The 21961-nt window shown below is 46.0% G+C and overlaps 1 protein-coding gene across 1 annotated transcript in view; it reads right to left on the minus strand.

The window, feature by feature from the left end:
• Nucleotides 1-21961, minus strand: part of ANO2 (anoctamin 2) — a 157655-nt gene that overhangs the window by 133097 nt on the left and 2597 nt on the right. The window contains exon 2 of the mRNA XM_083440732.1: nucleotides 18512-18895. Coding sequence (XP_083296858.1) covers nucleotides 18512-18895 — 384 coding nt within the window. The remainder of the gene's footprint in view (nucleotides 1-18511; nucleotides 18896-21961) is intronic.

Consider the following 21961-nt stretch of genomic DNA (forward strand, 5'->3'; position numbering starts at 1 on the left):
AGCGCGGGCGCGCGCAGTTTCAAACCTCAGTGAAGGGCGGAAGAAGGAGGGAAAGAGCGCCAAGAAATGTTATCTCTGCCAACAGCCAGGACACTTTGCCAGAGTCTGTCCACGAAGAAAGGAATGGCAAGGCATGGCAGGAGCTGTTGGGGGAGAGGAGGAGGAAAGCAAGGAGCAAGTAAAAGCCAACGCCTGGCTGCCACCGTCGGGGCACAGCAGCCAGGCCCAAAAGCAGTGAAAGTGCCCTCACCAGAACCTCCCAGACCTGCTCTAGTGATAGAGGTGTTGCTAGAGCTGCCAAACGGACACCCCCTACAGATCAAGGCCCTTCTGGATTCAGGCAGCTCCTGTAATTTCATGAGTAAGGAGTTCGCAGCTGAGCACCAGATACAAACCCTCCCCTTAAGTAAACCCCTGCAGGTGACCACGATTGACGGCAGAGAGCTGTTGGGAGGAGAAGTGAACCAACAGACAGTCCCCATGATAATGAGGGTGGCAAGGCACACCGAGAGGATAGCGTTTAATGTGGCCACCTTGGGAGGAGCTCCCATCATTTTGGGGATGAGCTGGCTGGCACTACACGATCCTCTAGTGGGCTGGCATCAGAGGGTGGTCTCCTTTGGGTCAGCGCATTGCCTAGAACACTGCAAGCAGGGGAAGGATCCAGGGGGAGCCAGGCTCACCCTAGCTGGGATGGAGGTAATGAATAAAGGGGAGGTGCCTCCGCAATATGCAGATCTGAGCAACGTATTTAGCGAAAGGGAAGCGGACAAACTGCCGCCGCATAGACCCTTTGACTGTCAAATCAACCTACTCCCTGGGGCTCAACTCCCAGTGGGCAAGCTGTACGCCATGTCAGACAGGGAGATGCAGGAGCTGAGGGAGTTCATTGACAAAAACCTGAAGCGAGGTTTCATCAGAGAGTCCCGAGCGGTGGGGGGCAGCCCAGTGTTTTTTGTGGACAAAAAAAACACAGATAAGCCGAGACTTGTAGTGGACTTCAGGGCCCTAAATGCCGTGTCGGAACCCCTGGCTTTTCCTATGCCCCGAATTGATGACATTCTGACCAGGGTGAGGAAGGGGAAGATTTTTACAAAACTGGACCTGCGGGGGGCGTACAATCTGATACGCATAAGGAAGGGGGATGAATGGAAGACCACCATGTTCACCCCTTTGGGAGCATTTGAATACCTCGTAATGCCCTTCGGTCTCCAAGCCGGCTCCGCATGTTTTCAAAGTTTTATCAACCACGTCTTGGGACCTTTGCTCTACAAGAATTGTGTGGCCTTTTTAGATGACGTGTTGGTGTATTCGGAAGATGAAGAGCAGCATGTGAGGGACGTGAGAGAAGTGTTGGGCCGGCTGCAAGCCAATCAGCTGTGGGTGAAACTGGAGAAGTGCCAGTTTCATGCCAAGGAGGTGGAATTCCTGGGGTACCGCTTGTCAGACAAAGGATTGGCCATGGATCCAGGCAAGGTCCAGGCGGTGCTGGAATGGAAGACACCGAAGACCAAGAAGGATGTGCAAAGATTCCTGGGGTTTGGGAACTTTTATCGGAAGTTCATCAAGAACTTAGCACACTTGACGGCGCCCATAACCGACTGCCTCAGTAGCAAGAAGAAATTTGTTTGGACGGCGGAGGCGGAGCGAGCTTTTGAAGAACTGAAAAGGGCTTTCGCCTCGGAAGAACAACTTCTGCATGTGGACCTACAGAAGCCCATGAGAGTGGAAACAGACGCGTCAGACCGAGCGGTAGGGGCGGTACTTCTTCAGCCGGGAAGGAATACGTCGGAGTGGAGACCGTGTGCCTTCTTCTCAAGGAAGCTGAATAAGTCCGAGCGGAACTACACGGTGTATGACAGGGAACTACTCGCCATTCACGAAGCGTTCCGGAGGTGGAGACATTTATTGATTGGGGCACAACACAAGGTGCAAGTGTGCACCGACCACAAGAATTTGGAGTATTGGAGAACAGCTCGAGTACTCAACCAACGACAAGTGAGATGGGCACAGGAATTTTCCAAATTCCACTTCGAGATTTGTTATGTACCAGGCCCAGAGAACGTCAGGGCGGACGCTCTCTCACGCAAACCAGAGTATTTGGAGGGGGAGGGGGCAATCGAAGAAAGACATGTCATTCCTGAGGACCGCTGGGTGTGTGGGGCGGCGCTGGTGGGGAGACGAGAACTGGTAGAGGAAACGGAAAATGACGAATATGCCCAAAATAAGCTCAGAGGTCTCAGGGGAGAGGGTGAGAGCCCGGAGGGTTTTGAGGAAAGAAACGGGGCATTGTATTACAAAGGGGCACTGTATATACCAGAAGGTGAATTGAGAGGGAGGGTACTCAAGCAGTTGCATGATAGTCCCACGGCGGGATATTTTGGACAACACAAGACCATGTGGATGGTCACCAGGGAATTTTGGTGGCCCAAGGTGAGGGAAGATGTAAAGGAGTATGTAAGAGGGTGTGACCAATGTCAGAGGGCCAAGGGGGAAAGAAGGGCGCCGGCAGGGTTATTAGAACCATTACCCACGCCAGAACGGCCTTGGGAGGCGGTATCAATAGATTTTATGATGGATCTGCCCAAATCCAAGGGGAAAACGGCCATTATGGTAGTAGTGGACCTGTTAACTAAGATGTGCCACTTTGTAGCATGTTCACATGCAGTCACAGCGGAAGAAACAGCGAAGTTGTTTGTAGAACACATCTTCCGGCTGCACGGCGCCCCCTTGAGGGTGATCTCAGACCGCGGCAAACAATTTACTTCCAGGTTCTGGAGGAAGCTCATGAGGTTGCTGCACGTGGAAGTCAATTTTTCGACTGCCCGGCACCCTGAAACCAACGGGCAGGCGGAAAGAGCAAATGGCATCCTCCAACAATATCTGAGGTGTTATGTCAATGACAGAGAGAATGATTGGGTCGAAAAGCTGGCGCTGGCAGAATTTGCCTACAACAATGCGGAGAATGTGTACACAGGGATGAGCCCCTTTTTGGCCAATTACGGGTGTCACCCCAGGGCATTCCCAGGGGAGGGAGGCGAGAGATGGAGCGTCCCAGCGGCCGAACATTTTGTAGAAGAGATGGAAGAGATCCATCGTCAGCTTCAGCTCAACTTAGAAAGGGCCAAGGCACAATATAAGAAGCAGGCAGACAAGAACAGAAGGGAAGGTGAAACAATAAGGGTGGGGGATCAGGTGTGGCTGTCCACCCAAGGGTTGCCGTTCAAAGGGGGTTGTAAAAAATTAAGACCCAAGAGATTGGGACCCTTTGAGGTCATTCAGCAGGTCAACCCAGTGGCTTTCAAACTCCGGTTACCCAGCCACATGAAATTGCACCCAGTGTTCCACAGGTCGTTACTGTCACCGTACAAGGGGGGAGGTGAAGGGGAGTACACCAGGGGACCAGTCTTGGAAGAGAGGGAAAGCAGTAACCATGTAGCGGAAATCCTCGATTCCAGGTGGAAGGGCAATCAGGTGGAGTATTTGGTGGCGTGGGAAGGGGAACCGGAGTCAGAAAACACCTGGGTGACTGCAGAGGAGGTCAATGACGAGGTTTTAACAGAAACGTTCCACCAAAGATTCCCGAGGAAACCACAGCCGGTAGCAAGGTTTAGGAGGGAGTATTTCGGCACCACAGACGAGGAAGAGGAACTGGAAGGATTCGCGGAGTCGGAGTTGGAAGAAGGAACGGACTCAGATGACGAGGAGTACCGAGAGACTAGGAACAACAACAAGTGGAGAAAGGTGTTCGAAACTTCGGACGATGAGGAAGGTTCTTTCCGGGGTTTTACCTCCTCCCAACCCGTAGGGGAGGAGACGGGAGGGGGTGAAGGGGGCCCTGGAGGGGAGGTGGATGTCAGGGAACTGCCATCGGCAGGGCAGGAGGTGCAAAGGCTCTCTGAGGTAGAGAGAGACGTAACAGCTGAAGAGGGAACCAGTAGGGGGCGAACAGGAACGTCAAGGGAAGGAGAGTCGGAGGAATGGCTCAGAGACGCTTCCAGCGAAAACAGTGGGGAGGTCTCAGGACCTCCTATAGGGACACCCGTTCCTCGCCGGAAACTGTCACGCAGAGAGTCCAGAAGACGTGTTTCCGTTAAGGAGCTTTTATGTTGGAAACGTTTCCGAAAGCAACCACTTTCGGATTCTGCTAGCGATTGACGCAGCCATGCTGGAGGGGCTCCGTCACAGGCAGAGGTTTGAGAACTTGTTCAAACTCTGAGGGACTTGCAGTTTACGCACAAGCAGCTCTTCATCCCATCACAATAATATTCAATTTTAACATCCTAAAGCTGTGAAGAAAGGCAGTTGAATGTAACTGCTAAATTCATTTAAATTGCATTTAATGTACTGTATATCATTGCTTTATTATGTATTTTTACAACTGGTTAAAGATTTATTTTCGTGTGTTTTAATAATGTCCTTCTGTATCCATCGCCCACCCCAGGAAAAAATCCTTTTGAAAAAGAAAGAAGGGATAAAAGTGAACAAATGTTCATCCTCAGCTTTGTCAGAGCTTTTTAAAAACAGCTTGTATAGAAAATTCTAGAAGTAATGGAGGAGGAGTTTGCTTTCTGCTTATGAAGATGAATGCTTCTCTTCTGCATTCTTTCCAGCACCAGCTCCACAGCCTTTCCACAACAAAAATCTTTCCACTTCTAAGAGTATCTGTCAGGACAAAACACAATTGTTTGTGCCAGAACATCATTACACGCTAACTGTCACTCTGGGAATAGAATTCATTTGTTAGATGCAGCAAGGATTATAAAAGTGGGACCAAACACGAAAACAGGTGTTGTCCTAAAGTATTTTTTAAAAAAATGAATAGGAAAAAAAGGCATTTATTTTTACTATAGTGTGAGTGCCGCAACTCCAGAGTCGTCCGTGACTGGACCTAATGGTCAGGGGTCCCTTTACCTTTATCTTTTTACCTGACCTCCCAAGACCAATCACCTTAAACATGGGCAAAGAAGGGTTTGGTTCCTTGAAGTCACCGCTTGAAAGAAAAGGAAGTTCACAAAAACCGCTTATTATTCTCCTGGTGAGCAGCCCCGGGGGCGGGTGGCAGGCGCTGTGTTCCCGCACAGCTGGGGATAATGCCATTTCTTCCCTCAGTGGTTGCACAGACCTCTGGTGGTTTGCTCTGGATTCTGACTGATCATGGGCAAGATGGTGGCTGTGGCTTTGGAGCGGACCCAAGGGAAAACTATAAAGCCAGGCCACACCTCCTGCCTGGAGCTCAGCTGGCACTCGGCAACCCCAGCCAGCCACCCTTCATTTTCTGCTTGAGGTTCTGCTTGAGGGTTAGTGAGAAGATGGACACTGTGGCCAGATCGGGGTGGGAGAGGTGAGGGACCAACTGCTTAATGTGGCGAAGTTGGAAAAATGTTGCCTTGGCTGTTGCTGTAACCTGCGCCTCCATGGAAAGGGAGGCATCAAGGATTACACCCAAACACTTAACAGAAGGCACTGGCACCAAATGGGCCCCCGCAAGAGAAGGTAGTTGGTCTCTCATCCCCATACCATCCCGACCCAGCCAGAGGACCTCTGTCTTCGAAGGATTTAGTTTCAATCGGCTCCCACGAAACCATCCAGCCACAGCTTCCAAGCATCTGGTCAGTGTGTTCGGGGCCGAGTCGGTGTGGCCATCCATCAGCAGATAGAGCTGAGTGTCATCAGCATATTGGTGACAGCCCAGCCCAAAGCTCCGGACAATCTGGGCAAGGGGGTGCATGAAGATGTTAAAAAGCATCGGGGAGAGGATTGCGCTCTGCGGCACTCCACACACCAAGGTGTGGCGCGACGACATCTCCCTCCCTAGCGATGAACATTTAATGTACATTGTGAGATGATCCTTAACCTGGGATTCTTAGAATAATATCATAGAATAATATTATTGTAGAGTTGGAATGGACCACGAGGGTTATCTTGTCCAATCCCCTGCACTGCAGAAATCTTTCACCCAACATGGGACTCAAACCCACAATCCTGAGATTAAGAGTCTCATACTCTACCGACTGAGCTATCCCATCGAACAATCAGACTGGGTGATTCAGGTTACAATGCCTATGCCAAGACCTACTTACATCTGTAATCCATAAAATCATGACCTATTTTATCCCAAAGCAATTCTCCCGTGATTCTTTCATCTTCCCATGTAAGCCCCTGGCTGCTCACGGCCTCAAGGCACCTGGGCCCACAACCCTACTGACCTCCCCCAAATCTTAGCCAAATAATACCCCCCTAGGTTCCTTGAAACAATAGATGGGTAAGGGGTTATATAAGAGATGTTTAGAAAATTTTGCATGGTGTGGAGAAAGTAGCGAGAGAAACTCCCAAGGATCAGCCAGTGCTCTGATGGTGTTTCCTGCTTGGCAGGAGGTTGGACTTGATGGCCCTTGTGGTCTATTCCAACTCTATGATTCTATGATTCTATGAAGTTGGATGGTGGAAGATCGAGGACAAGGCTATTGCCCACATGACCTTATTGTGAGCTTCCCAGAGGCATTTAGTTAACTACTGTGGGCATCAGGGGGTTAGGCTATTAAGGTCTTTGGTCAATTTCGGAAGGGTTCTTATTATTTGCTCCAAAGAAGTGCTATTATTCAGCTCTTCTGCACGAGGATAAGGAGTGTGTGACCGTATGATCTGACATGTTTCATTCATAATAATCTGATTATTATGAACAGGCCATAAATGCATTCTCTCAAATTTTACAGTGCTAAAATTGAACTTCCGTTTTTCTTTCTGGCTTTGCATTGCCGCTCAACATCATCATCTCTTTTTCTTGCTAATATGCAGTTTTGTTCACCTCAGGTACAGAATCCTAGAATTGCAGAGTTGGAAGGGACCCCAAGAATCATCTAGTCCAACCCCTGCAATGCAAGGGTTCCTTTTCATTTTCTGTTTTTCATATTCTGCTGTTGAGTCTTGGCAGTTTCAATTAACTAATGCTTCTAAAATCTGCCCTACAGAGTCAACCAATGTTTTCCTTTATTCCCTTCTTATTTCCCCATATTGATTATTGCAATATTCAAATTGTTGGTGAGTTCTGTTTTTTTCTTAAAGAAAAGAAGCTTTGAGTTGAAAAGCAGTTGCACTTAAACATTTCCCCACCAACCTTTGTCACTCCAAATCAACCACCAATCACTACTTCCCATGAGATTCTATGCGCATGTTGCTTCTAGTTTTTTATGTACTGCTAAGTGTTCCCTAGAGGCATCCACCAGTTCCTGCCTTGACTTTCCCACTGGGTTTGATTTAAAGATCAGTTTCTGCTAAAAACAAAGTCATTGATAATTACAAAGGGCTTTCCTGGGCTGAGCAATGAATATCCACTGATGTCTGCTAAGCTCTTTTACTACAACTGCATGCAAAACAAATCAATGGAGAAATATTTTCTCTGCTGGATTAATGATCCTGTCTCTTTTCCTGATTCCAAAGCACTAAGCAAAAACCCTCAAAGTATAATAAAGTTTTAAATCCGCAAATTCCCAACAAGCCTCCAAATGGTCCCATGCTGGTGAATTTTCAAAGGATTATTAAAAAATGCATTTCAAAGAGAATCGTAGAATTGTAGAGTTGGAAGGAACCACAAGAGTCATCTAGTCTGACCCCCCCCCCCCCACTGCAGGAACATTTTGTCCAAGACGGGGCTCAAAGCCATGACCTTGAAATTAAAAGTCTCAGGCTCTGCCTACTGAGCTACCAAGTGTTCAATTGTTGCATAAATGTGGAGAACTGAATTTAAGATTAGAAAAATGAGAAACTGAGAGAACCGAAACATACATATTCATCCTTCTGTAGGCAGGGAAATTTGGAAAGCCACTTTGTCTAAGAATGACAGGAATGGAATTTGGGGCAAATCTTGCCTACCTGGTTCTTTTAAAGGTTGAACCCTACTTACCTGCCATATTTTTTGCTCTATAAGACGCACCAGAGCACAAGACGCACCAAGTTTTTGGAGGAGGAAAACAAGAAAAAAAATATTCTGAATCTCAGAAGCCAGAACAGCAAGAGGGATCACTGTGCAGTGAAAGCAGCAATCCCTCTTGCTGTTCTGGCTTCTGGGATAGCTGCGCAGCCTGCATTCGCTCCGTAAGACGCTCCATAAGACGCACACACATTTCCCCTTACTTTTTAGGAAGGAAAAAGTGAGTCTTATAGAGCAAAAAATACGGTAATTATTATTATCTTGGGGTCTAGTGGCATGGTCGTCTATTCTAAAGTTGGGAACACTGAAACCATAGTTCTTCCTATGACTTGGCAAGATTTATGACGTGTTTGTGTGTGTGTGTTTTGGCCCTGTACCAAGGCAGTTCTTTGTAAGCTGCTCTCAGAGCTAATCCTGTTATCATCTGTTTAGTTAGTAAAGCCACCGTTCTGCTGTTCTCTTGGATCCTGCTGTGGTGTTCGGTTGACAATGTGACCATGTGCGTAATGCACAAGGGACCCACTTAAGAACATTACAAAAGCATTTAAACAGCATTCCCTGGATTGTAGTGTCTCTTCGTCTACGCACTCTGGAGACAGCTCACTCTTTCTCTCCTCTATGTTCTCGGGTCTGTAAATCCTGTGGGCAGCATTGGCTCCCATGGGCCCTGATATCTAACCTCCTGCTTGCACATGAATCATGGAAGGGATTTCCTCAAGTACAAGTCAAGCAGTATTTTGACCCTTTTCCACAATGCCCATGCACTGAGCATGGAGGTCTGCAATCATCTCAAGCCTGCGACTGACTGATGTCCTGTCTCTTATTCCCAGTATGCATTCTGAGATTAATTATTTTATTTACAATATCTCAGGTAGTTGAGGCTAGTCTTTCTGTAAGGTTAGTAAAGTGTAAGTAAGGAGGTGCACACATTTTTCAAGGGCGACAGAGGTCACCGACTTCAGATATGAAGTACATTTCACCAGCACACCAAACAACAGTCTATCAAGGGTCTGACTTTTACTGGTCTCAGATTCCCTTAAAAAGCGTGGTTCAGTATTTTATCTACTTGAAACCGGCTAATTCAGAGTCCAGATCTGTCTGTCTGTCTTGTCTCTTTCAGAACCTCTGTTCTGTGGTTCTGCATTCTTACAAGTCAAGCAGAATGTACTGTGTGAAGTGTTGAGCTAAGTATTTTGTATGGAAGTGAGAGCTGGACCATAAAGAAGGCTGATCGCTGAAGAATTGACGCTTTTGAATTATGGTGCTGGAGAAAACTCTTGAGAGTCCCATGGACTGCAAGAAGATCAAATGCATCCATTCTTAAGGAAATCAGCCCTGAGTGCTCACTGGAAGGACAGATCGTGAAGCTGAGGCTCCAATACTTTGGCCACCTCATGAGAAGAGAAGACTCACTGGAAAAGACCCTGATGTTGGGAAAGATGGAGGGCACAAGGAGAAGGGGACGACAGAGGACGAGATGGTTAGACAGTGTTCTCGAAGCTACAAACATGAATCTGACCAAACTGCGGGTGGCAGTGGAAGACAGGAGTGCCTGGCGTGCTCTGGTCCATGGGGTCACGAAGAGTCAGACACGACTGAACGACTAAACAACAAAGTGCCTCTACAGTTGTATAGTTTTGTATTTCTCTTTTGTCTGACATAGGGTTGTCACCTTTGTTCTGGCAAAATAAAGGACAGGATGGCAGCGGGAGGCGGGAGGCTTTCCTCCCCCCACCTGGTGCTGAAATTACTTCAAGGCAATATATTATAATCTATTGCAGCCTAACCAGAGGGCTGCTTCGAAATTTGTCACACACACACACACACACACACACACACACGAATTTGTAAATCTGCCTATGCTATGCTAAAGGTAAAGGTACCCCTGCCCATACGGGCCAGTCGTGTTCGACTCTGGGGTTGCGTGCCCATCTCGCTTAAGAGGCCGGGGGCCAGCTCTGTCCAAAGACACTTCCGGGTCACGTGGCCAGCGTGACAAAGCTGCATCTGGCGAGCCAGCGCAGCACACGGAACGCCATTTACCTTCCCGCTGGTAAGCGGTCCCTATTTATCTACTTGCTCCCAGGGGTGCTTTTGAACTGCTAGGTTGGCAGGCGCTGGGACCGAGCAACGGGAGCGCACCCCGCCGTGGGGATTTGAACCGCCGACCTGACGATCGGCAAGTCCTAGGCGCTGAGGTTTTACCCACAGCGCCACCCGCATCCCTCTATGCTATGCTACCCATGCTTAAATACATGACCTTTGACACACCCTTTTACACACATCCAGTTCTGTACAGCAATATATACAGACCAGGGCAATAAATAAACAGCGGGGGGGGGGGGCATATTCTGATTGGGGGGGCAGGCTTTGTTCCACTTGTCAAATTTCTGAGATACGAAAATATTAGGTGCCAGGAGGGGAGGGCAAGTCTTGTGGGGAGCTACTTATCCCCATCCTCCTCTCTCGAACGTCATGCAAATAACTAAGTTCAGAATTTGGGGTTCTGGGCCACAATGACACAAAACCACTTGTTTCTAGGGACTCAGAACCTCTTCCTCTCGTGAAGGATGAGGCCTGGTGCTCCTAGGCTGCAGTTCTATGCATGGCTGCCTTAACCCACACTGAAATTTCGGGGAAATGGAAGCGGCAACATCAAAGCCTTGCCCTGGTTTATTCCTCCGTGGGGGCAGGATAAGGAGAGAGAGCAAAGAGAATTTCCACCTTCCCTTCCCAACAGGTAGGCAGGGCTTGCAATACTGAGAGGGCTTACCTGGTCTGGCGCCTCCCACCTGGGTTAGGGTGGCTATCGTCCCGCCCCCGGCCTGGGAGGACAATGGATAGCCGGCTGGGGGTGGGACGAAGGCCAAGGGAAAGAGGCCGACCCCCTCAGCCAAACCTCACTTTGTTTCTTCCTTTTCCAGGTTCGACCACCCATCCCTCCCAAATTAAAAATATTTTCTTGCAGCCTAATATTTTGCGTTCCAGGTCAGCTGGTGCTGCCGTGGTCGTAAGATGGTTGCTGAATTCAGAACCGGGTAGGAATTTTCCCTGCATTGGAAGGTTTGGCCTTCCCCATAGCATTTCATCACTATTTTGGCAGTTTTTAGGCCTTGGCAAAGTCTATCTTCAAGTTGGGGGGAGGCATTTAATTAAAGGATTGGTTGCAGGAGTCCCTGGCCCTAGAGCGGCAGCATGTAGGTCAAACCCCCGGCAGAGGTAAGGTGCAAGGGCACACTGTGTAAGTTTGTGCTTTACCATCCCCTCCCACTGTACCTCATTGCCCTTCACAACCTCAGTCCCGGATGGGCTGAGAGGGTTACATAGAATCATAGAATCATAAAGTTGGAAGAGACCACAAGGGCCATCGAGTCCAACCCCCTGCCAAGCAGGAAACACCATCAGAGCACTCCTGACATATGGTTGTCAAGCCTCTGCTTAAAGACCTCCAAAGAAGGAGACTCCACCACACTCCTTGGCAGCAAATTCCACTGTCGAACGGCTCTTACTGTCAGGAAGTTCTTCCTAATGTTTAGGTGGAATCTTCTTTCTTGTAGTTTGGATCCATTGCTCCGTGTCCGCTTCTCTGGAGCAGCAGAAAACAACCTTTCTCCCTCCTCTATGTGACATCCTTTTATATATTTGAACATGGCTATCATATCACCCCTTAACCTCCTCTTCTCCAGGCTAAACATGCCCAGCTCCCTTAGCCGTTCCTCATAAGGCATCGTTTCCAGGCCTTTGACCATTTTGGTTGCCCTCCTCTGGACACGTTCCAGTTTGTCAGTGTCCTTCTTGAACTGTGGTGCCCAGAACTGGACACAGTACTCCAGGTGAGGTCTGACCAGAGCAGAATACAGTGGCACTATTACTTCCCTTGATCTAGATGCTATACTCCTATTGATGCAGCCCAGAATTGCATTGGCTTTTTTAGCTGCCGCGTCACACTGTTGGCTCATGTCAAGTTTGTGGTCAACCAAGACTCCTAGATCCTTTTCACATGTACTGCTCTCAAGCCAGGTGTCACCCATCTTGTATTTGTGCCTCTCATTTTTTTTTTGCCCAAGAGAGAGAGAGAGAGAAGCAGAGTGGAAATAGGGGGATATACAGGACAAATTTTGAAACATTGAAATACAGGACAATCCTGTATTATTGCAGGATGAGTGGCAACCCTAGCCCTGACACCTTTTCTGTTGCTACTGCTGTCTTTAATTTCCTAATTATGTACTGTAATCCTATGAGTGAATGGTTTGAATGGATGATGACTCTGCTGAAAGATCACAAATGGAAGGACAGCAGGGTGGAAGCTGAGCTGCACCGATATCACATGCTAACAGGACATTAGAATCCTGCCTTTATGGCACCATCAGAAAGCTGCCGTTAAGAACCAGCAATGAGAGATGTGCAGAAGTGGAGATTGCCATGTTCATTTTCCTGATTCTAACGCTAGCACTTCTGTCCCAGATTCTAACGTTCCTTTTACGCTGGATTACCTGTTGTGTTATGGAACTGTAACTTTTTTTTTTAATCAATATACTGCCATGTTGCACTAAATTTCTAATGACGGGGGGAAATATCTGTATGCCAGAATACCACCTGAAATTTCTTCACATGAAATTACAGCTCAAAATCCCCATGATTTCCTTGGTTAACAAAGCTTCAAACAGATTTTCCCCGGAGCAAATCTCATAGAAATGAGCACGGAATGTCTACTAGATTCTGCTAGTTTTCCAGATGTGGCTTTTATTCTAGTCTTGGCCCCTGCTTCCTCCTGCCAGCCATATAGAATCACAGAATTGTAGAGGGACCCTAAGTAGAGACATCACCTTGCCAACAAAGGTCTGTATAGTACAAGCTATTGTTTTCCCAGTAGTGATGTATGGAAGTGAGAGCTGGACCATAAAGAAGGCTGATCGCCAAAGAATTGATGCTTTTGAATTATGGTGCTGGAGGAGACTCTTGAGAGTCCCATGGACTGCAAGAAGATCAAACCTATCCATTTTGAAGGAAATCAGCCTTGAGTGCTCACTGGAAGGACAGATCGTGAAGCTGCGGCTCCAATACTTTGGCCACCTCATGAGAAGAGAAGACTCCCTGGAAAAGACCCTGATGTTGGGAAAGATGGAGGGCACAAGGAGAAGGGGACGACAGAGGACAAGATGGTTGGACAGTGTTCTCGAAGCTACCAGCATGAGTTTGACCAAACTGCGGGAGGCAGTGGAAGACAGAAGTGCCTGGCGTGCTCTGGTCCAGGGGGTCACGAAGAGCCGGACACGACTAAACAACTAAACAACAACAACAAAGGGTCATCTCCAAGGCACCCCAGGGGGTGTGGGAATAGGGTGTTCATAGTCCCATTCATTCCCTAGCAGATTATCCCAGATTATCAATTATCCCTATTCATAATGGGTTGCATTCAGCTAAGTCCTGTGCAGAGCAGACCCATTGAAATCTATGACCCCAAGTTAATCACATGATTAACTTGGGGTCATAGATTTCAATGGGTCTGCTCTGAGAAGGCACAGACCCATTAACTTCAATGGGTCTGCTCTGAGAAGGACCAGCACTGAACCTGACACACAGTTTTTGTAAATAGTGACATATTTCTAAATAAACTTCATGCCAGCTGACTTGTTGATCTCAGAATCTGAAATATGTCTCTAAGAATTTCCTCTAATTTGGCATCCAACTTCTTATGGAGAATAAATGTGCAGGAACCTGTTGCCTCCACTTTTCGCCAAGTAGTTTTCTTCAATAAATGAGCCAAAATTGGCAGCGGTGAGGAGCATTTATGATTAGATGGAGCTGGATTAAGTAGGAGCATTATTATTATTATTATTATTATTATTATTATTATTATTATTAACCGCCCTATACATGCAAGCCTCAGGGCAATTCACAACATAAAATCACAATATAAGAACATCTCTATCTTTAAGCAAGGAAACATAAACTTATGCCTTATATCTTCATCTAGGCAACTACCAGACGCCTTTCCGCTTTCTTTACCAGGGATGTTTTGCCTAAAAGATGTTCTGGGCTGTATACAACTCTGGGTTTATGGGACCAAGTCCTGAGAGGTACAAGGTTACTTGCCTTTAGAAGAAGAATCAAAAAATGGTTGCTTTTAAAAAATAGCCTTCATCTCCTAAATGCTCTGTGCCTTTCAATCCGCATTTCATTCACAACAGCCTGCAAGGCAATCTTTTTTGTCCAGGTGCCAAAGCTCATCTCAAATGACTCCCCTATTATGGCTTTGACATATACTATAATGAATGAATACAGCAAAGGATCCATTTGTGGTTATTAAAGAGCAGCACAACTGAAGCTTCATTTAACTACTGATGGTCCATGTAGAGCAGGGGTCGAGACTGCGAATGTGGCGTAGGTGGGCCTTGGTCTGATAGAGCAAGACACTTCTTATGACTGCATCATGGGCGTGAACATCAGAATCATGGGCAGTGGCATAGCTGTCAACTTACAGATTTGAAAATAAGGGACTGGCAGCCTCGAAAATAAGGGATCAGCAGCCAAAATAAGGGATTTTAGTCAACCAGCAGCCAAACGAAGCCTCAAGCGGTGGTTCCCACAGCGCAGCAACCCGGCAAAGAGGATGCAGCAAGGAAAACCACCGTCACCTCTCCGCTGGGAAGTGCTGAGCAAAGGCGAGTCCCCAGGCAACGCGGCCGATTTGATCGGCACAAGGCATGCAAGCTCCACCCCCCAGTCGTTCTTAGACTCCTTATTGGGTGAGCAACGCAGCCAAGCAACACAGTTGGAGCCTCCCTCCTCCCTGGCCGGCAGGGAGGGAGGGAGAGGAGCTGCTTCCTTTGAAACCCGGGAAATTTAAGGTACATCATCAATAAGGGACAGCAGCGGGACACGGCGCTGGGATAAGGGACTTTCCCACCAAATATGGGATGGTTGACAGCTATGGGCAGTGGCTGGCTTAGTGGGGCACTGGCTGAGTGCTCACTACCTCAGGAGGGCCCATGCTCAACGGCCACCAGCTATATAAAGGGGCTTGCATGATTGTTGGGGGGTGGGGCAGAGAGATGTCGCTCAGTGTGTGTGTGTGTGTGTGTGTGTGTACATGCATGCATGCAAGAGAACCAGCCCTACAATTCTATGCTTCTAGGAAAGTTGTTTCCTCTTTTTCAGGTGGGGATAGAGAGAAAAAAGTAATGCACCAATGAACAGATCATTAAACAGGGTGGCATTTCCCTCATAATTGTAGTTCTCTACTGCTTACTGTGTTTAATATCTGCTTGTCGTATAGCTGTTTAAGGCACGAGAACCCTGCTCTTCTCCAATGCCATCCCCAAACCAGGGCAGGGCAGCAGGGACAACATTAGGGTTGCCATATTTCAAAAAGTGAAAATCCGGACACAAAAGTTGTTAAGGTTTTTTTGGCCAAAGTTGTTGAGAGGGGTTCCCATACGTCCGGGTTTTCCTGGACATTTAATTGTTTTCCGCCCAGGCACTGTTTTCGACAGCTGAATACCGGCCGTGTCCAGGAAATTCCATACGTATGGCAGTCCTACACAACATCAAGTTTCATGAGCTGCCAAGGGGTTATGTTATTGTCAGTCTTTCACCTGCTGATCTTGCGCATGGCATTTCTTACAGAGGGAGGGTCAAAAGTGATTTAAGAGTTAAAGCAACTCTGAAGAAACCAGAGGCCTTCCTCCAGGGCATGGTCAGCCAATTGGTGCCAAAGAAAGATAGGACTTTTTTCATGTACGCCACAACAGCAGCAAGAATACTTATTGCAAAGTATTGGAAGACACAAGATCTACCCACCAGCGAAGAATGGCAGATGAAGCTGATGGATTACATAGAACTGGCGGAAATGACTGGCAGAATCCGAGACCAGGGAGAAGAGTCGGTGGAAGAAGATTGGAAAAAAATTAAAGCTTATCTACAAAAACATTGTAAAATTAATGAATGTTAGAAGGATGCTGGAATGAAGCCATATGGTCTTAGCAGAAATGTAATAAAGAATTAAGTAAAAGCTGATTGATAACGGGACAAAATGAAAAATTTAAGGTTAGACCGTTAAGATAAATTATAGTACAAAAATTGAGAAAGATGGAAAGAATTTGCTGAAATAGTTAATTGAAATAGAATACAAAAAAGGGAGGTGTGAGGAGGTCGATGAAACAAGTTAATGAAAGGTAAAGATATGGAATATTGGATGTGTGTGTTTAGTGTTTTCTTTTCTTTTCTTCTCTCCATTGTTGTATTGCCTTTTTATGTTTCTATATTCTTTTTTCTTTTTTTTTTATGTATTGTAATTGTAATGTATGTTTTGTTAAACTTTTTATTGTTTTTCCTTTTTCCTTTTTCTTTTTTCTGTAATTTTTAAACTTCTAATAAATATCATTTTTTAAAAAATTAAGAGTTACAGCAACTCTGTTCAGATGCTCATGCTGGACACAGTCAAGATTTAAGATCTTCTGAGCACAGAGGATTTGCAATCCCCACTCAGCCATGAAGCTCACTTGGTTTCCGTGGATCTTGTGAGGATAAAATGGAAAGGGAAAGAGCCATGGGCACCACCTCAAACTCTCTGAATAACAAGTCATTTAAGTTTTTATTCCAGCAGCACCAACCCACTCCTAAGAACCCATATTCCTCCCATGGATGGGAAAGCAGCTAATCACCTCTTCCTGCCAATTGGTGTCACAATCAACTTAACAAACACCCCCCGCTCCATGCGCCATCTGACTGCTGCATTTCCCTAGAACAGGGGTCAGCAAACTTTTTCAGCAGGGGGCCGGTCCACTGTCCTTCAGACCTTGTGGGGGGCTGAACTATATTTTGAAAAAAAATATGAACAAATTCCTGTGCCCCACAAATAACCCAGAGATGCATTTTAAATAAAAGCACACATTCTACTCATATAAAAACACGCTGATTCCCAGACCATCCACAGGCCGGATTTAGAAGGTGATTGGACCGGATCCGGCCCCCAGGCCTTAGTTTGCCTATCCCTGCCCTAGAAGAAATACACTCTCCAAGAGATTGGATAACAACTACACTCCCTAAAGTAAAGCACATTTCTCTCTATACCAGCGTTCCCCTGTTCCACATTGTAAAAACAAGAGGACCAAAACATGATTTTTCATAGCAGGCAAAAAGCAAAACCAGTTTTCCAACCTTGATAACTAGATACGCAGGTACAGGTATGCACATACATTCTCTGAAAACGTACGGTTTAAACATTTAAAAGTCACTTAATTCATCATTGTTGTGCTCACTTCATTGGACTAGCCACCAACTTTCATCTAAACTTATCTCACATGGCTGTTGTGAAGGTGCAGGAGGTATAAAATCGCTGCAAAAGGGACACTGTGCTTTTGCTTCAACTGCCATGTTATTGTACAGCAAGAGCTATATCAAACAGAAAGAGAAAAGCTTGCCAACTCTGGCAAAAAAACCCAAACCCACACAATACTGTAAGCATGCCATGTGCTTTGGTGACTGAACCAAATCTCAGCCCAACCTGCTTCACAGGTTGTAAGAAAAACTACACATACACACCACATTTATTGAAAAATAAGTCCTGCTAAATTCAATGGGGTTTACTCCCAGATAAATAGGATTAGGATTGCAGCCTTACTCACAGAAAAGTGAGTATAGGAAGCTGACAAAGACCAGATTCAAAACAGGCCAAGCTGTCCTGTTTATAAACCCAGGAAAAATTAAACTTCCTATAGCTCTAGACTCCTTTGGAAGAAGTCTAATAAATAAAAATATTCAAATATTGAGAAGAAAGTACAACACATTTTAATGACATCATAAACTGAATGTACACTTTTATATTTCTCTCCAAAAATAGTTGATAGATAAAATGTATAACATTCTGTCTTCTTTTTTTTTTTTTTGCAAAAATAATGATAATTTAAAGCCGCATGTACACTTATTATCAGCTATGAAATTGTTGAATGTGCATGCCTGGAAGGACACAGAGAGAGGAGGAAGTGGATGGGCCGTGGAGAGCTACTGCTATGCATACGGGCACTACTATTACCAAGGTCTGGATTGGGCAACAATGAGACAGAAGCTCTTGTGTAATATTCAAAATGGGACTTGCCCATCACAGCTTTGATTTAACTTAACTGGCTAAAATCCCGTATGGCAGGGACTACCAGCCAGGGCAGCCCATTTCATTGATGTTTGGGTCTGGGGGAGGAGCTCGCATTTTGTCTGACAACTTTTGAGCAAGACCCCAGGGGTGCCCAAACTTTTTTCAAAGAGGGCCAGATTTGATGAAGTGAACATGTGTGAGGGCCGACCAACGTTGGTGACCTTTTTTTGACCTTTCGTTTTTTAACATTGAAATTGTTGAGCTTTTTGTTGTTGAGCGTTTTTTTAGAATTGAAGTTCTTGAGCTTTTGGGGGGATTTTCACCAAAAGTTCTTGAGCTTTTTATAAACTGCCACACTGGCCGGACTCTGGACATGACTGCCTTAGGTACTTACTTTGTTTGCAAAATGAAAGCCAACAGTCCGGCCTGATTTCTGGCCTCACCAATCAGATCTTTCCTACCTGTCTGTTGGGAGTTCCTCCTCTTACCTCTGCATCTTTTTCTATCTCCAGACCAGCTTCCATCAGGTTGCTTTCGAACTCTTTCCTCTGCTCCCGTTTCGCTTCCTCCAGAGCCTCCAACGGCCCCAGATCGATGACCTCGGCATCTGGAGAAGCTGCTTCCTGGCCTTGTGGCGGCAACGGCTGCTGTTCAGATTGACTTTTGGCCGTCTCCCCATTAGAAATGATAGCCAAAGAAGGAGGTCTCTGCGAGAGGCTTGGAGAACCACCACTGGACTGCGAGGTAGATTTCCGATAGTGATAAGCTAAAACATAGTCCACTTTCCTCTTGCTGTCTCGGAAGTGCATCCCTCCAGGTGTGAGCCTTTCTGTGGAACCTGCTTGAGCCCCATCCAGGTAGTTGTTGATAACCTGGAGGAAAGTTCAAAGAAAGTTACTGAAAGAAGCCTCCTGTGACAAATTCAAGAAAGGGGACTCAATGTCTTCCTGCCCATAAGCCATGGAGACACGTGATACGTGCGGCAACTGCAGTGATTAGCAGTTATATGAGAGGAGTGAGACGGACGAGGCTCAGATTAAGCAGTATAATGCAACAGAGTACAGGTGCCCTGCAGAAAGCGTCTTATGGAACAAATAACTTGAGATTATTCAAGCCAGGCCATGGACTGCAAGACACAACCCCCAGCCCCCTAAGAACATAAGAACCGATTTGCTGTAGCTGCCAATTTGATAGATCAGGACATCTCATCTAGTCAGATGCCCCCGCGTACTCAACATCAGGGCACTGGAGTGATTGCCACCCCTTTTCATTTGTCCCCTGACTACATTTGGTAGTGAGAAGGAGGGACCTGCTATCTTACGCCCCCTAAGAAAGGTGCTCCAGTTCTTTGCTCCTGCCAGCTTGGAGCCAGAACCTGCTACATGGCGGAAGTTGGGGAAGAAGCAAATGGGGTGGGGAGAGATAATATCTTTCCTGAATCCCCCTTGTATAATACAGAGCGAGGAGTTTGGCCTCTCTACTGTACTATAACTTTGTTGGTGTTGGTTGTGCTTGACAATCCTACCCCCATCCCTGCAACTGATCCTCACCTGTTCTCAAAATTCTGTTGGTCCTGATAGCCACAAAGCCCTGACCCTTGTCAGTCTGCTTGGGGTTCAAGACACATAGACATCTTTTCATTTGCAACTCCCCCCACAGAAGTTATGTTTGCTTAGCCTACCTAATAGCTCCTGAAAGTCCTATCCTTTGTGAATGTGTCTAATCCTTTCTAAAAGCCACCTAAGCCACTTGTCATTCCTAGACCTTGTCTTGTTGAACCGGATAAGTCAATTATGGACTATATGAAGGAGTACATCTTTTTGCCTACTGTCAATCAGCTTGACTGTGGGATCTCCAAGTCCTAATTTATGAGAAGGGGGGAGCTCCTTTCTCCTCGTTGTTCATACTTTTATAAATCATAGAACTGTAGAGTTGGAAGATGCCCTGAGGATCATCTAGTGTCCAACCCCCTGCAATGCAGGAATTATATATCAGAAATTATGTATGTCATGAAATATGTGTCATGTTCTTCTAAACCACATTTTAATCCAGAAGTGGACAGAAAGAAGATGAAGGTTCATAGTGTTCCACCGGCCAAATTCTGGTGGACCACCAATTACAGTGGTACCTCGGGTTACAGATGCTTCAGGTTACAGACACTTCAGGTTACAGACTCCGCTAACCCAGAAATAGTACCTCGGGTTAAGAACTCTGCTTCAGGATGAGAACAGGATGAGGCGGCGGTGCAGTGGCCGCGGGAGGCCCCATTAGCTAAAGTGGTACCTCAGGTTAAGAACAGTTTCAGGTTAAGAACGGGCCTCCAGAACAAATTAAGTTCTTAACCCGAGGTACCACTGTACCTGCTTGTTCCCAGTATTCCCTGAAATGATCCAAGTGGATCTAAGTGCAGAGCTAAGTGGACCTGGGCCTAATGCTACAAGGTTCTTCTGATATTCTTAAAGATACTCTAGATCACTTATTTTTTTTTTAAAAAAAGATTCTGAGTATTCATTCTTGCTCTGTAAATTAAAAAATGCAGCAGTGGGTTTAAATTTTAAAATATACTATGCAAGGTGGTTGGTGCTTCACCCTTGCAAATCTGACCTGTGGAAATTCTATTTTGATCCCGAATACAGCAAATTAAACTCCCAATTATGCGAAAACCCCAATAACATTTAATTGGGCACATCTTCATGGTGCACAAGCCTCATGTTTCAGACAGTTTCTGGTGCTCCTGGGGACATTGGGAGGAATTTCCCCCCCATCGTATGTAGGGGTTAAAGAAAAACTTCTCTGACTCTAAAGGGCCACAATATTTTCAGGTCCAAGAAAATGCAGCAGATTTGTAACTCATTTCTTTACATGTTTATTTGGAAACATGTTCCACTGTGTACACCGGTGCTTTCTCCCCAAAAATATATAGATAAGGATTGCAGCTTAAATGTATCTGGAAACCAGTAAAGAGTCATTTCAGCCCCACATAAACAAAGATTTGTTCTTACCTATGCTAAGAATTTCCCACAGGGAACTTGAGGGAGTTTAAACAACAAAACAAACAAACAAACAAACAAACAAACAAACAAACAAACTGGAAGAGATATAAGCCATATTCAGGCTTATTAGAAGTAGGTGGTGGTTGCATGCAGAACCTCAACGTTCACATCCCCACCACTTCTACTTCCAATTTATATACATGTGTTTGCCATGAAGGGGGCTTCTCAGTACCTTTACGGGTGAAAACCTATCAAAGTGCAGTTCTACATACGAGAAAAAGACTGGGAGAAGGTCACTGGAATGCAAGCCAGTTCGATTTCTCAAAATGGCATAGGGAGGAAGGGGAGCGACTCACTGCCGTAGCACGTACTGCAATGATCTCCATCAAGGGCTGTTCAGTATCTGATGCTTTGTGCTTCTAATGGCACAAAAGGACCTGCAGCATGTAAAACAGTGACCTCTGAGGAACAGGGATAACGGGGATTAACTTCCAGTGCTCTAAGAGGGCTGCTCCCATGCTGCAGGAACAAGAAATCTTCAAAGGACCTGAACGGATGGAGTGAGCAACCAAGAGTGGAAGAACTGTAATCATTCCTGAACACTGCATAACCATCCTAGGTGTTAGTCCTTAGGATAAAGGTCAGCTAACTTCCCTTTCTGCAATGATTTCCAAAACATGTATAAATTATGACCAAGGCCATCTCTCTACTGGTTAAAATGTTCATCTGCAATATGACCAGACTGCTGGCTTAAGAGGAGAAACCATTAAGGGGCTGAAAGCAAAACTAGCAAAAAGTGTGCTCCAGTAAAAAAATAGCAAAGAAACTTTATAAACAGACAGGAGATTCTCCAACTCTGAGAAATTTTCACTTTATTTTGTCTTATTTTAAATCCTCCTATTCACTGATGAATGTGCTGACTGTAATGTGAAACTACATGGCTGC

The sequence above is a fragment of the Podarcis tiliguerta genome, assembly GCF_965153285.1.
Source record: "Podarcis tiliguerta genome assembly, chromosome: 5".
Classification (NCBI taxonomy): Eukaryota; Metazoa; Chordata; class Lepidosauria; order Squamata; family Lacertidae; genus Podarcis; species Podarcis tiliguerta.